Here is a 14,641-nt window from a genome sequence, read left to right on the forward strand (position 1 = left end):
CCATCCCATTCAGGTCCAAAATTGTGTCACTGTATATCCTGATCCATGGTGTACCATCTGCATCCCAATCTATTCTGATCCATCTCCCCTTCTGGATTCCTCTCGTCTGGGGGTACTGTGTCTTGTTGCAAACATGCATGAGGGGCTGAGAGCTCCGCCTTTCTCCCAATGAGCACAATTGAATATTGGGCACACTTGAATGTCCCTCTGTCTTCACTGTAGGAGATAGCACTTGGATTGAATTGGTCTAAATTCTCAGACAATATGTGGAGAACTAGGTCTTGAGCACAGTGCATGACTATTTTATATGTACACATAGATAGGAAGAAATATATATATAATGTATATACGTACATATACATTATATATATATATACACACACATATGATAGAGTCTGTGTGCTAGTCATTAAGAACTTGGACAGTCAGGAGGGTGATATCTGCATGAAATTGTCTGGAGAGAAAAGGAAACTCCTTGTCATTACTCCTCCCTAAATGGTTATGAAGTACTGATGAATTGGTTTCTGAGGTAGATGCAATGCCAGGCAGAACAGACAAAATTGTGTGATCGGGGTCCTCAAGTAGTACCCAGAGCAGACAAACTCTCCTCAGACTGGCCTCAGACTTTCCAGAGGATATGCATCCTTCCCAACAGCAGCCACTCTCCCACCCTACCCTGCCATCAATTAACTGCTGAGAATGAAAGCCTGAGCTATGACTTCCAGACTTACCCTCTCTGGGCAGAACCTTTAAGATAGAGGCACTGGGTGTGTGTGTGTGTGTGTGTGTGTGTGTGTGTGTGTGTGTGTGTGTGTGTGTGTGTGTGTGTGTGTGTGTTGGGGGGGGGGAGTAGAGGGATATTTGGGAAAAGCCCTGGTTGTATTCCATGTCATTACCCACATGGGTCAGGAACACCCCCACACCCACCCCCAATATCCAGCTTCCTTTGTAATCTGTGACCCTTCCTCAGGAAACCTGTCTGCACAATATGGAAAGACCTGCAACTTGGACCTTGCACAAAAGATTAGAAGTATATGGGTCAAACTTAAAAGTTATAGAGTCTTCCCAAATCTTACTGACATATCTCTGGAGGAGGGGTTACAAATCCACTATGAATTTGCCTTGAATTGTATTCCCAGCCTGAAGCAATTCTAAGGAACAGGGTTCTTCAGCTCACTCCCTAATCAGTAAAATGGAATAGCCTGGGTTTCATCTTCATGCTCCACTCTACTCACCTCTAGATCTAATATTTGAGGTTTGACAAGCAGGCCACAGGTCTTCCTTGGGGCCCTCCCCTCTGTAATTTTATAAGCCCAAATCTCTCCTTTCTGCCATTGTATTTACAAATTAGTCTTTCTCTAGAAAAGACTCCCTCTGGGGGCCAAGACTTTTCCCCCTTCGTTTGAGACTATTTCTAATACCTATTGTAAGAGTTTTGTATCTATTCTAAGGATTAATATTCTGGTGTAAATGTAGTATAGGGTTTATGAGAGTTATGGAGTCACAGAATTGTCAGTTCTCCAGAAGAAACCTGAGAGAACAGCTAGTCTCAGTTCTTAGCACAGTGCGTGGCACATAGTAGGCACTTAATAGATGTTTCTTGTATTATATTGTATAATCTCCCTCATTTTCCAGATGCATAAACTGAAGCCCAGAGAGGTGGTATATTTTGCTCAAGGTCATATACACAGTGTTTTAGAGACAGAGCTAAGACTAGCATTCAGGACACCTGGCCCCCAGATCAGGACTCTGTCCATTGTACCACCTTTCTTCTCAAAACAAAACCACATTTAGTATCACCTACAAATGTATAGATTTCATGGTACATTTCCCCCTCCAGACCATTTGTTTAAAAATACTAAATAAGGATGACTCCAGCATTGATCACTGAGGGGGGTCCACTGTGTATATTTCTCTAACTTGATAGGGGAGACAGGGCCCTTGATCTCGGCCGCCTCCAGTCCACAGATGTCTCTAACTCCAGAAAACTCATCCTCATGACTTCTCTGCAGGTAGGAAGGATACCAACCTCCAAGGATCTATAAAATGGGTCAAAATTTGGGGAGAGCCCTAAGATCTTCCCAGAACCATCAGTCCCAGAATCCCCTCTCTTCCTGTTTCTTTTCATATGAGCTCTGGACTAACAAACACCCTAATTGAGCCCAAGGGTTGCCTTGAGCACAGACACAGGACAGGATGGGAGTATGTGTGAGATGAGTCTCTGGTTTCCCTCTTAATCCGAGGAAGCAATGGAGCATTCAGAGATTTGGCTCATGACCAGAGTTGTGGTCATGAAGCAAAGGAACTGAGGTCATGGTAGAGGGTGAGAGGGCTTTATCAGAAAGTATGAATATCAGCACCTCTGAAGAAAAAGGAGACTAAATGCTCCAGTCCTCAGAGCCCCAGCGTTGGTGGTGGGAAAGATAAAGGCACAAGTAAGGGAAGACTGAGAGTAGAGAAACTAGGGAGAACACAGAGGGAAAGGTAGGACTCCAAGGGGATGGGAGACACTGTAACCTCTTTTCCATCTGTGCTAAGGGCAGTTCTCCATCCAGGCCCCAGAATAGCTGGAGAAGTAAGACTTAGGAAGGGAGAATCAGGTACCTGGTAAAGGGGCGAGAGAAAGGGAATAGAACTTGGGCTCTTTACTGGGATAGTGCCATTATCCCAGAGAAGTTGTGTTTGGGTGGCCAGTCTCAGGAGTGGGATATCTGGGACCCTCTGAGAGGTGTCTTGGTTGGTTTCTGATGAGGATGAGGCCTGGAGATTGTAGAGGCTGGGTAGATTTAGGAGCTTCAAGGTTCATTCCCAGATAAAGACCTCTTATTCACAGGCTTGGGATAAGGTGAATAATAAGATCATAGACTTAGAGCTTAAAGGGACCTCAGAGGTCTACTGGTCCAAACCTCTAATTTTACCAAGAAAGAAATTGAGTTTCATGGAGGTTTAAGCAATTGGCTCAAGGTCACACAGGCATTTAACATCTGAGGAGGAGATTTGAACTCAGAGCCCCTGAGTCCAGAGTCAGTGCTCTTTCCAACATACCATGCTATCTCCCAAGCATCAGAATAAGCTCTCTAAAGAAACAAACAGAGGTAAGGGCTGTACTACATGACTCATTGGCTCACACTCAGGGTTGGGAAGTACACTTGAAGGGACTCCAGTGGACTGACCTATGCCCACTTCCTAGGCACCTGGCCTAGGGAGATGTGTTAGTGAGCACAGGGACAGTTCCAGGGCAGGGGGCTCCATGCCAGGGTGCAGAGAGGAAAAGCCCTGCTTGGAGCCCCCCACACCCAGCCCAAGGGGCTCCTGGAGGCAGGGGCAGGGTGGTGTTTGCAGAACTCCAGGTTATGTGACCCTTTGCCAGTAGGGATGACACGTGGGAGATTTCGACTATGGCAAAGCACGTGAAATGAACCAAGTACAGATTGGGTTGGGCGCTCGTCAGACATGGTGATGCCGGCCATGGCACAATGGAAAGAGAAGGGTGTTTTACACATAGGAGCTACAGACACTGTGGCCCTGCCCCAGGCAGCCTCTGCCCTGTGCTCTCTGCTCCTCACCTCAGTCGCCTCCCTCGACCACCCTTATCCCCCTCACCTTGGACTCCCGCTCCTCCAGAAGTGTTTCTAGACGCTTTTGGGCTGCCCGACCTTCGTGATCATCACTGACAATGAGGATGATGTGGTTCCAGCTGTAGACACGCATCATCTCAAACCAGACATTTGATTGGTGGGAGTATGGAGGCACAGTCCGAAGGAAGCTCAAGTGGATGCTCTGTAGGAGACACCAGACAGACTGAGGGGGATAGAAGCTACAGTGTGTGTGTGTGTGTGTGTGTGTGTGTGTGTGTGTGTGTGTGTGTGTGTGTGTGTGTGTGTGTGTGAACTAGGGGTAGGGAACAGGGACTCAGCAGCACAGAGGCCAAAGGAACCAGAATTCAGGACTCTAAGTAGGTCAAAGGGACAAGTGGCCAGAAGAACTTGAGTCCTGGAGTCTGGAGAAGTGGAGGCCAAGGAGAGACAGAGTCTGGGGTGGGGAAAACTAAGAGGTGAGAGAAGCCTAATAGGTGAGAGACTGAGGAAAGCAGAAACTTTAAGGGAATTAGGATTATGGGAGATGGAAACTGAGCAAAGGGCACCTAATTGGGATGGAGGCTGGGGAGTCAATTGGAAGCTGAGAGGGCAGACATTTTCACCCAGATCCTCCCATTCGACCCAACTCATGCCACCACTGACCAGGCTAACACTTACCCATCTAAGGGACTGGGCACTGTTCCAGCCATGGGATCCCTCTTGGTACTGCTTCTGTCTCTATGCTCCCTATCCCCCCTTGGCTTTTGTTTCCCTCCCACACCTAAGAATCAGAATCATAGAATCTTTAGTTGGAAAGTCCCTCAAAGGCCATCCAGCCCAGCTTTAACCCAACACTGGACTGCTTATTTAGAACAACCTTGTCAAGTGATGACTGAACCTCTGCTCAAACATTTCAAGTAACAGAGTGCCAAGGTAGCCCATTCTAGCTTCCAACAGTTCTTTTTTGTCAAGAACTCCTTTATTTTGGTCAACATCTATCTCCTTGTAACTTTTGCCTATTGGTTCTAGGTTCTGATCTTTAGAAAAACACAGAATAAGCCTAATCTCTTTTATAGGACAACCATTTGGATATTTGAAGACAGGCGTCATGTCCCCTTATAAAGTTTTTCTTCTCCAGGTTAAACATCCCAAATTCCTTCACTATATGATTTGATCACCATGTGATTTGATTTCAATCATGTTGGTTACCCTTTTTTAGAAATGCTCAAATTCATCATGCCCCTTCTAAAACCTGAATCCTCCAAGGGAGCACAATGCTCCAGATGTGACTTGATGAGGGCACAGTGTAGTGGGACCTCTCATTTTGGATATTGTACTTTTTTTAATGTAGCCTAAGATTACATTAGGGTTTTTTTATGGTCTTTGTGTCACACTGTTAACTGATATTGAATGTACAGTTTGCTAAAATCCCAGGTCTTTTTCATGTGATCTGCTGTTTACTCATTCCTTTTTCTCTTACCATGTACTTGCGTAAATGATTTTTTAAAAATCCAGATGGCCATCATTCCAGGTTCCTGAGATCTTTTTGAAACGTGGGACTAGGATAAACTGATCTAGGCAGTGAGAGGGGCTTGGTGTGTGTGGTGCTCTGTGGTATAAGGAATGTCAGTAGGGAAGAGGTTTCTACCTAACCTATATACCTACATCCCTTTTTAGCCTATGGCAAAAAAAAAAAGAAAGAAAAGAGAAAAGATGAAGACAGTCTTCAAATATCTGAAAAGCTGTCATGTGAAAAAGGAACTAGACTTGTCCCATTTGTCTTTAGGAGGTTGAACTAGGACCAGTGGGTAGAAGTGACATAGCAGGTTAATGTGAGCTGAATAGAAAGGACTTCCAATCCTGCCTGTGTCCAGCAGTGCTGATTTTCCCTATCCTCTGGAGCTGACATGGTCATTGTTGGTGACACTGTTGTCACCCCACTGGGCCTCCACACATGTGCTTATCTTTAGTAAGAAACATGTGCTAGTAGAAACATGGAAAAACCTTTCCTTCCTGTTTTAGTCAAGACAAGGCTGGAATTTATTTAAAAAAAAAAACTCACTAAGAGACTACAAAACCAAAATCATCAGCTGTATGCCCCCTCCCCCATCCGCACCACCAATCGAACAACAAACAGCCTCAACAACCACAAAATCAAATGAATGAGTGAGCTCTATAGAGTTCAGATCTCTGATCCAAACCTAGCAAAAATCTGTCCACAGATGGCCTCAGCTGGAATGGTTTAATGTGGCTTCTAATTTTTAGTTCTTTCCTCTATCTCAGTCCTGTTTGGAGGTACCTAGCCTTGAACATCTATCTGCCTTATCTAGCTCCTCCTTTGAATCTCTTCTCCTCAGGGGAGAGACTGGTTTCCGAGATTGATAAACTGATTAGTATTTGTTAAGTTGCTAAGATATTTTTGTATTCAGAGAGATCACATTATAGATGACCACTGGAATTTGGGGCAGACGGTCCCTTCTTCTTTAGCATGCTTTCCCCTGTACTAACTGAAGGGTATAGGGTTCATTCAGGAGGCTCTTCTTTCCTCCTGGGCTTTATAAGATGAAAAGACTTTTCTCAGTGTGTCTATTCCCCCCCCCCCCCCCCATTCTGTGGTTTTCAGGCCTGAGGAACTCCTGGAGAGGGTGCCTGAGGGACACTCCTTGATCCAGGGATGTACTCCACCTATGCATCAAGTTCTTGTAGCTCCCAGAGGATTCTGTTTGATTTAGGGATTATGTTTGGCATGGTGTTTAACCACTCCAGTGTCCTGTAAATGATCCGTGAGCAGAATGATTTTCCCAAGATATGCATGCATAATTTTCAAATGATGGTGGTGGAGGTGACTGGGGAGGCAGAGGGAGGGGGGAATCTTTAGAGCTCAGATATGAAAGAATTTTCATCATCCAGAACCATCTCTCAAGGTAATGACCTTGGGCAAGTCACTTCTCTCAAGGACTCAGTTTCTCCATCTGTACAATGAAGGGGTTGGATTAATAATCTTATCTCTAAGGTTCTTTCTAGCCTGAAATTCACTTCATTCATTGGTCCTTAAATGTAGTGGGTACTTTCCTACATCGAAATCTAGAATGCCCCCCCCCCCCCCCCCCGTACCTTTCGATTTATTTAAACGCTCTTTTCTTTAAATCCCAATTCAAGTCTCTGGACCCCTCTTCCAGGAAAAGTCCCCTGACAGCCCCAGGTCATAATGTTCTTTGTCTATTCGATTTCCTGCAGGGTTGCTAAATTGAGGCATTTGCTGGGCACTGATTTCTGGGACCTTGAATTACTTATCTTTTTTTTTGCTTGGTCAGTCCTCAGGGCACTGGACTCTGCTTCCTACATCTTTGTCTCCCCAGCATAAAGCACAGTAAGCATTCAATAAATATGTGTTGATTGGTTAATGAGGGAAGGAGTTCAATCAGTTTATTCCCCACTGTGTGAAGTGGATTTACTTGGTCCAGAAACTGCCTTCCTTTTGTTCCAACAATAACTCCTTGGAATTTGGAGAGAGGGAACATGTCTCCCCTCTTTGCCCCAGCTGGCCCAGTCCTGAGTTGGGGCTACACTTCTAACATCCCTTTGTGTAATCTCAGAGAAAATTGATGGTCCTCCAATAGGGCAGCACAGGAGTAAGGTCCAGGAGATGATAGACAGGTAAGGGATCTCCTGTGGGCTGTCTTGAGTGGACAAACTGTGATATTTAGTTATGCAATATGGCAGCTTTCCTGGCAAACTTGCATCTCTCACATCAAACAGGAAAGCAGATAGGAATTAGTTTCCCTTTCCCAGAAGAGAAAGAAACTCTTGGTCCTATCATATTCTAGGGCTAGGGATGTAAAGAGGGCACTGAGCATCAGGCATTACTGCTTAGCTATTTTAGTTGCTAGCTTTGGGCTTAGGAATAACCTTTTGTCATCCTGGGAATGCTGGACAGTTTAGTGGACTAGTTATTGGACACCTTAGACTAGGGTACTTTCCCCCACTCTCTGCTTTGTGTAGGGCCTTTGTCTGGGTTTCTCCCAGGGTCATGCCTAGGCCCAGAGGGAAATAGTCTGGACCTCACATCCATGTGGAGCCTGGAAGAGCTGGTGGTGGCCTCAGGACCACTAGTTCTGGGGTTCCTCCTTTATACCACCACTCACCTATTGCCCATTCTCAGACCCGATTTTCTTCCTCTCTCTTGCTCACTTCTGGTCCCCAGATTGCTTGAGGCCTGAGGTTATCAGTCAGTTGTCTCTAGACACAGAACTGCTGCCCATAGGTCAGTTCTACCCCATTCTGACACAATGCAGGGCAGAGTGCTGACCAGGGCATCGAGGGGCACATGCGGGAGTTACCTTGTCAGAGTAGATGGACATGCGGGTGGTGAGCCCCAGGACGGGGATGCGGTAGAAGCCGGCTGTGTAGGAGACGGGGGTTGGAGTGAAGTGGTCGTTGGGGGTAGGTGGGTGGCTAACTAAGATTGCGTAGACCTGTGGACATAGGATACGAGGTCAGTGGGGGTTGTGGGTCTGGGGGGCTCAGGCATGCCAGCCAGCACTGCCCATGAGCCCACCCTCCCACCATGTTGGCTGATGACAAACGGAGGCCGAGGCTGGTAAGAAGAAGTTGAGTTCACTGATGTCAGAGGATGTAGACACTAGGGCTGAAGGAAATAAAAAAAAAAAAAACAGAGGAGGCTGCCCAAAGTTGGAGGTAAACCCCTCCCATGCCCCAAATACACACACACACTACCACCACTACCATTATCACCAAACAATATCTACATAAGACATATCTGTCTTGTATACATATATTGCCTAAACATACACATACCCACGTACAGAAACCCCCTCACCCTTACCCTGGTCTCCTGAATAGTATACAATTACATATAAGCACATGTAAAAATAATAGTGGTAGCTGGCATTAACATTTCCAAAGTGTCTTATATCATGTGATTTTGTTAGAATCTCATTACAACATTCTGACCATAGAGCCCCCTCTGAGACCATTAGAGGAAAATGACAGAGCCCCAGATGAGCAGGGCCTTAGCTAAGACTCAGAGAAGCAGAGGTGAGAGAAAGTAAGCTAACAGCACCAGCCTCCATATACATCATTGGGGCCTTTCAGGTATTACCTGCCTGCTTTGGCCATACCTTTGTGGAGGCATTCAAGAGGTGCAGAAACTAGGGAGCAGAGGGCATCTGAGTGGGCTGGGTGGTCAGAAGGTAAGACAAACTCATCTGACTTAGAGGTTTGGAGAGAAAGCCCAGACCTTCAGGGAAAGGGGTGTTTCCCTGTTTCTTGTTATAGGGTCTGACTCAGAGCCTGCCCACCCTGAGGAAGGCGTGGGAGTGTGAATACTGAGCTGGAAAGAAAAGGGTACAAATCAAATTTTCAGAATGGCATTGATAACCTCCTCCAAGTCCTTCCCCCATCCAATTGTCAGAATTCAATGGTTGAAGGGAGCACAAAGGGCCCACCCTGGAGGCTGAGAGTTAGTTTCTAGCCACTGACCTCTTCATGGGAGTGTTGATCAGTGATAGGTTGATTTTCAGTAGGTATAAGATGAAGATATCCTTGGAGTTTCCCTAAAGTCATAGATAACTAGTTGGTGGAGTAAGTAGCTCCCAGTAAGGGAAACCTCCTCCTCCAAAGACCCTGGGGGTTCCAGTAGACCACAGCAACGTAAGGAAGATGTGAATCTTGAACATATCAACAAGGGCCTGGGAAGTTGTCTTTTCTCTTTCCAAGAAGGCCAAGATCACAGATGAGTATTCAGGCCCTCCCTTTCCTGATTTTTTAATGTCCCCAATTACCCGAGTCCTTTCCCATGAACTGGCACTAACTGGGACACCAACACAAATTTCTCATAGGATCATGGATTTAGAGCTTTAAGGGATGTTATTGGTCACCTAGTTTGGGTCCACTGATAGGGATCTGGGTCTGGAGTCATTTCTGACTTGAATTCAGATCTGGCCTCTCAGATACATACTAACTGTGTGACCCTGCACAAGTCATTTAACCCTCTGTTTTCCTTGGTTTCTTCAACTATAAAATGAGGGTAGTAATAGCACCTAATAATATTTGTAAAAAGTGTTTAGCACAGTGTCAGATACATAGTAGGTGCTATATAAATGCTTATTCCCTTCCTTAGTCCAAATCTTTCATTTTACAGATAAGAAACTAAGCCCCAGAGAAGTCAAATAACTTGCCGAGGGTCACACAAATTAGTAAATAGCAGAACCAGGATGTGGACACAGTCCTCTGATGTCAAAATACAGTGCTCTTTCCAGGACACCAGGATACCTTGTAAGTCATGGAGATGGAGTCTGTGTGTTTGGGGATAGTGGCATCTCACAGGGAGAAGAAGCAGAATTAACCTAACTGGACTGGCCTGTGCTGATCCCAGCCTCTTTGCATCAACATTCCCAGACAGGGATATTTGGTAAACCAAATTCTTGGCTACAGATGTAGTCTCATAAATGAGCCCTTGGGAGCTAAACAAATCATACTGGTTGTGAGAAAGATGATAAATAGACTGTGGATCTGATTCCTGAAAACACTTTTGCTCCTATGTACCTGTACACTGTCTCCTCCTAACTCTTCATCCCCATGTGATCTAGTAAGTGATAATTTGGAGGCATGGATCTAAGTCACTCCTTTCCCTGCATTCCTCCCCCACAAGGAACACTGTCAAAGGGAACAGCTGTTCCCTGCTGGGTGCCTCCATCTAGTCTTCAGCCCCCACAATCTCTGACAAGGCAACACTGCTTCACACTCCCTCACCTCCTACTGTTTGGATAAGGCTTTGTGTCACCTTGAGTAAGTGGTCTTGGGAGGAGCCTGAGAACAAGCAGCACCCCCCTCCTATGTGAATGGACATTCTGGAGACAGGGTCATTGAATATAACCTGGCACATGGACAGAGAGCTGAGGTGATTCCAGGGGAGTGGCCTCAGGATATAGTGGGAGGGTCCTTTGGTGGGTTGAGAGCTGAGGGACATTTTATTATTATTAACATTAGGACCTTGACATTGACACTCCCTGAATTTGATACACATTGCCTAGAATGCCACACACTGTGTGTGGGCACCTGTGCTTTAGGGTCTCTGTCTCTGAGTGTGTGTCTCTCAGTTTCTGTGTCTCACTGTTTCTTACATAAAGGACTGCATTGCGGGTAATCCTCTTGGCTTTGTTGGAATTCAAAAGGAAGCTGAGCTCCAGGGGAGGGATAACTTTAGACAGACACAAGGGAAGCTATGTTAACCTATCCTTCCCCTTACTGTATATACCTCTTCCCCTTAACACCACAAACACACACACACACATGCATGCACACACACATGCACACACACAGAGTATATAACCTCTATGTATACTTCACAGAGTCAATTATGTATATTTGTGTATGGTGTGTGTGTGTGTGTATGTACACCATACACAAAAGAATATATATACCCCTCAAACCTGTGACATTCCTGTATTCACACACTGTGAATACATGTATATATTGCACATATACTTCATACAAAACCATGTAGAATCACACATGTACACTGCCCCCATATTTAACAGTTATATGTATAACAGCAATATAGAAAGGCAACCATTTTCTCTTCCCATGTAGATACTCACTAATATGATGAATGGAGAGAAGAGAAGGGAGAATAAGAGAGGCAGAGAAAGATTTGAGGGAGCTAAAATGTAAGACAGAAGGACACAGGGATGGCCTCTGGCACTCTCCTAAAACTCCATTCTGTGAAGACATGGATGCTGTTCAGGTGTTCACATCCAGCACACACTAATGCACAGAATCATCTCTGTCTCTGTCTCTCTCCTGCTTTCCCACTCTCTCTTGCTCTCTCTCTACTCCTCTTCTCTTCCTCCCTCTCCCCCTCCTCCATCCCTCTTCTGCTTGTTCTCACTCTCCTACTCTCTCCTCTCCCTCCCTCCTCCCCCTCCCTCCTCTCCCTCCTCTTCTTCTCCTCCTCTCTCTCTCTCTCTCTCTCTCTCTCTCTCTCTCTCATCAGAATCCTCAGTGCATACCAGATGTCTGCTCTGGCTTCTCTGAGAACTGATGAGGACAGCAAGATAATTAGTCAAATACTGAACCTGGAGACAAAGGTGTAGAGGGATGGATAGATGGTCTGTTGGATGGACAGATGGCTGGCTGCATTAGAATCCTCTACAAAAAGACATTTTTCTGTTATGAGATTGAGGGAATCTGGGGACAAATTGAACGATCTTTGGAAAGATATGGGATCTGAGAAAGCCAGGCAAGGGAGTAAGGTAATGATAGGAGACCAGAAGGAAGGAGGGGGAAAGAGATGAAGAGGTAGAGAAGGATGAACAGGAAAAAAGGAAGTGTAGGAGGTGGTAGAGGAGGAGGATAGAGAGGAGAGGGTGTGATAAGGTGGATTAGAGGTTAAAAGGAGAATGATGGAAAAAGTAGAGAAAGATAAAGGAAGATGGAGGTAAAGGAATAAAAGGGAGTGGAAGAAGAGGGATGAAGAGAAGGATGATGGAGAAGGAAGGGAAGGAGGGAAGATAGTGAAATGGAGGGGAGGGATGTGGTGGATGAAGAGGGATGGAGAGGATGGTGGAAGAAAAGATAGTGGAGGCAAGAGGGGAGAAGAATAGAGAAGAGAGATGGGTTGGGATGAGAGAAGAGGGAGGAGGGAGAGGGAGAAAGAGAGGAAAGAGATAGGGATTAAGGAGGACATTGAGGGAGATGAAACGGCAGAGCACGATAGATGATAGAGTATGGGGTTGTGTGTATGGGTATGAATGATGTGAAGGAAGGGAAAAGGGTTTGGAGACTAGGGCTAGAGCCCCAGAGGAGGGGGAGGGTACCTGGCTGGAGATGAGGTCTTCACACACAGACAAGGCCATCTGGATGGCATTGGGCTTGTGGGTGACCGAGGTAGCATTGAGCTGTATCTTCCAGGATCCATGCCGTTTGTTGGCCTGGTTCACAGCCTCACGAAACATCTGTTCATGTTTTCGGGTGCTCAGAACTGCGCCAATATTAACGATCTTGGGGTCGCAAGCGGCGCGGGCAAAGGAACAAGAGAAGAGCAGGGCGAGCAACAGTAGACGCATCGTGCTCATGGGCCCCAACCTGGGCCCCGGGGTGTCAGCAGCTCCGCACCTGCATGCCCCTGGGCATTCCCAGCAGTGCGCCCCAGGCGCGCTCTACTCTCAGCTCCCCACGCTGTCCGAGGTTCTGGAGGGACGGCTGTGAGCAGCTCGGCAGGGGGGCCCAGGGACCAGCAGCGCCTTGTAGGGAACGGGAACTGGTGAGTGGAGAGAATTGAGGGGACCCAGCTGCAGTAGCTCTGGTCCTGACGCTGTGGCTTTTGCCGCAGCTGCTGCTGCGGGGCGAGCGGGGATGCGCCTGCGGAGCTAGAGAGAGAGAAAGAGAGAGAGAACGACCCCCCCCCTCCCCAAGCCCCTCCTCGCTTGCCACCCCCGCCTCCCCAAATCTTCCTTCTCCCAACCTCAATCCCAACACACACCAGAGTGTGTGCGCGCGTGCTCGTACACGCGGATGCGAGCAACTGTGAACGAGTGTTAGTGACACGTAGAGTGGTGTTCGGGTCTCCAGCCCACTGAGTGTGGAGCATGGAGGCTGGGGTTGGGGGTGGTGAAGAAGGCGCCTGGAGAACGGGTTTCCCTACCTCGCGTTCTAGTTCCTCCCGCCCCGCCCCCTACTCCCATCCCTGACTGTATGTCGCTGCCTACCAGGTTAGGTCACTTCACGTCTGGTTTGGGTGTCTGGGATAGGTGATCACGTCTGTTCTGAATGACTTTTTGGATGACTCCAGCAGTTTCCATGTTCTTGAACCTTCCTCACCTCTAAAGAAAGCTTCACTGGACCGTCATGGGAACTCAGGTCTTCCCACTTGTGAGCTTTAGGAGGAAAGAGAGAAGGGAGGAGAAGCAGAAGTAGTTTCTCTTCCAGAAGCTCTGGTTCACGTAAGCAGGAATCAGGAAAGGAAACAGAGGCTTCAAAATGAGCCAGGCTATTACAGTCAGGGTGACTCCAAAAGGAATACAGATAGGAGGAGGAATAACCTTCATCTTAAATGGGGAAAGAAAAAGAATAAAGAGGACTGGATCTACAGAAGAAGGGATTGAGGTTAGACACTAGAAAGAACTTCCAGCTGATAAGGCATGCATCAGAGGAAATCAGGGCTCCTTAATCTTCTTTCTTCCTGACTCAGTAATTCAACCCTTCCCTCTCCCAGACCTCCCTGCTTCAGTCTCTTTACCAATCTAAAGATTTTTTTTGCCATTCCCTCTTCTCCAGGTCATATAACTTAGGAATAATCAAAAAAATGGTGTTCCTTTATCTAAGCTATATCCCATCTTTGTGTTCCCATCCTCCCATTACCATCTGTCTATGTATCTCTTCTTATCCTTTTGCCCTTTCCTATTACTCTGGCCCTATTCCCTATCCCCTAAACTCTCCTTCCTTGTCCCCCTCCCCCATGGTGGGAGATTTGGCACTCTGCCTCTGCTGGTGACATCACTGTTTCCATGGCAACCGAAGATTCTCTTGGCCTAGTGAAAGAGCCCCAAACTAGGACAAAGGAGGGACCTCACTCCAACCCTCCTTAAAAGGCTGGTCATGGGAAGTAGAGGTAGGGTGGAGGTATTGTCTTTTCATGGACATGATTGGATTGGCTTTCTCTCCAACCCCCCCAGTCTCCCAGAGGTGTTCTCTTCCTCCTTTTCACTCCATGCCTTGCCTTCTGTGTACCATGTGATACTGGGCAAATCACAACCTCTCTGGACATCAGCTTTCTTATCTGTAAAGTTAAGAGGTTCAAGGAGATGACCCATAAAGTAACTTCCAGCCCTAAACCTATGCTCCTATGCTTCAGAATCCATTCACCACCCAAAAGCCAACCTCCCTCTAGTCTGCCATATTCTTAGTCTCTGTCCCTATTAGACTGGGTGTGAAGAAACAGGCCAGTACCTCCCCAAAAGGTTCTAGCCTAGAGACTAGTAAGGATAGGTGAACCTTATTTTATGTAACTGTGTTGCTGAGAAGGTTAGAGGGAATTTAAG

The 14,641-nt window shown here is 46.6% G+C and overlaps 1 protein-coding gene across 1 annotated transcript in view; it reads right to left on the reverse strand.

Annotated features, from left to right (window-relative positions):
- GRIN1 (glutamate ionotropic receptor NMDA type subunit 1) overlaps window positions 1-12,957 on the reverse strand; it is a 38,864-nt gene extending 25,907 nt beyond the window's left edge. Inside the window, exons 1-3 of the mRNA XM_072633164.1 lie at window positions 12,419-12,957; window positions 7,919-8,053; window positions 3,604-3,780 (exon numbers count right to left, since the gene is read on the reverse strand). Of these exons, the coding sequence (XP_072489265.1) occupies window positions 3,604-3,780; window positions 7,919-8,053; window positions 12,419-12,676 (570 nt within the window). The 5' untranslated portion in view covers window positions 12,677-12,957. The remainder of the gene's footprint in view (window positions 1-3,603; window positions 3,781-7,918; window positions 8,054-12,418) is intronic.
- Between the last annotated feature and the right edge of the window lie 1,684 nt (window positions 12,958-14,641).

This window comes from Notamacropus eugenii, chromosome 1 (assembly GCF_028372415.1).
Source record: "Notamacropus eugenii isolate mMacEug1 chromosome 1, mMacEug1.pri_v2, whole genome shotgun sequence".
In the NCBI taxonomy this organism is placed as follows: Eukaryota; Metazoa; Chordata; class Mammalia; order Diprotodontia; family Macropodidae; genus Notamacropus; species Notamacropus eugenii.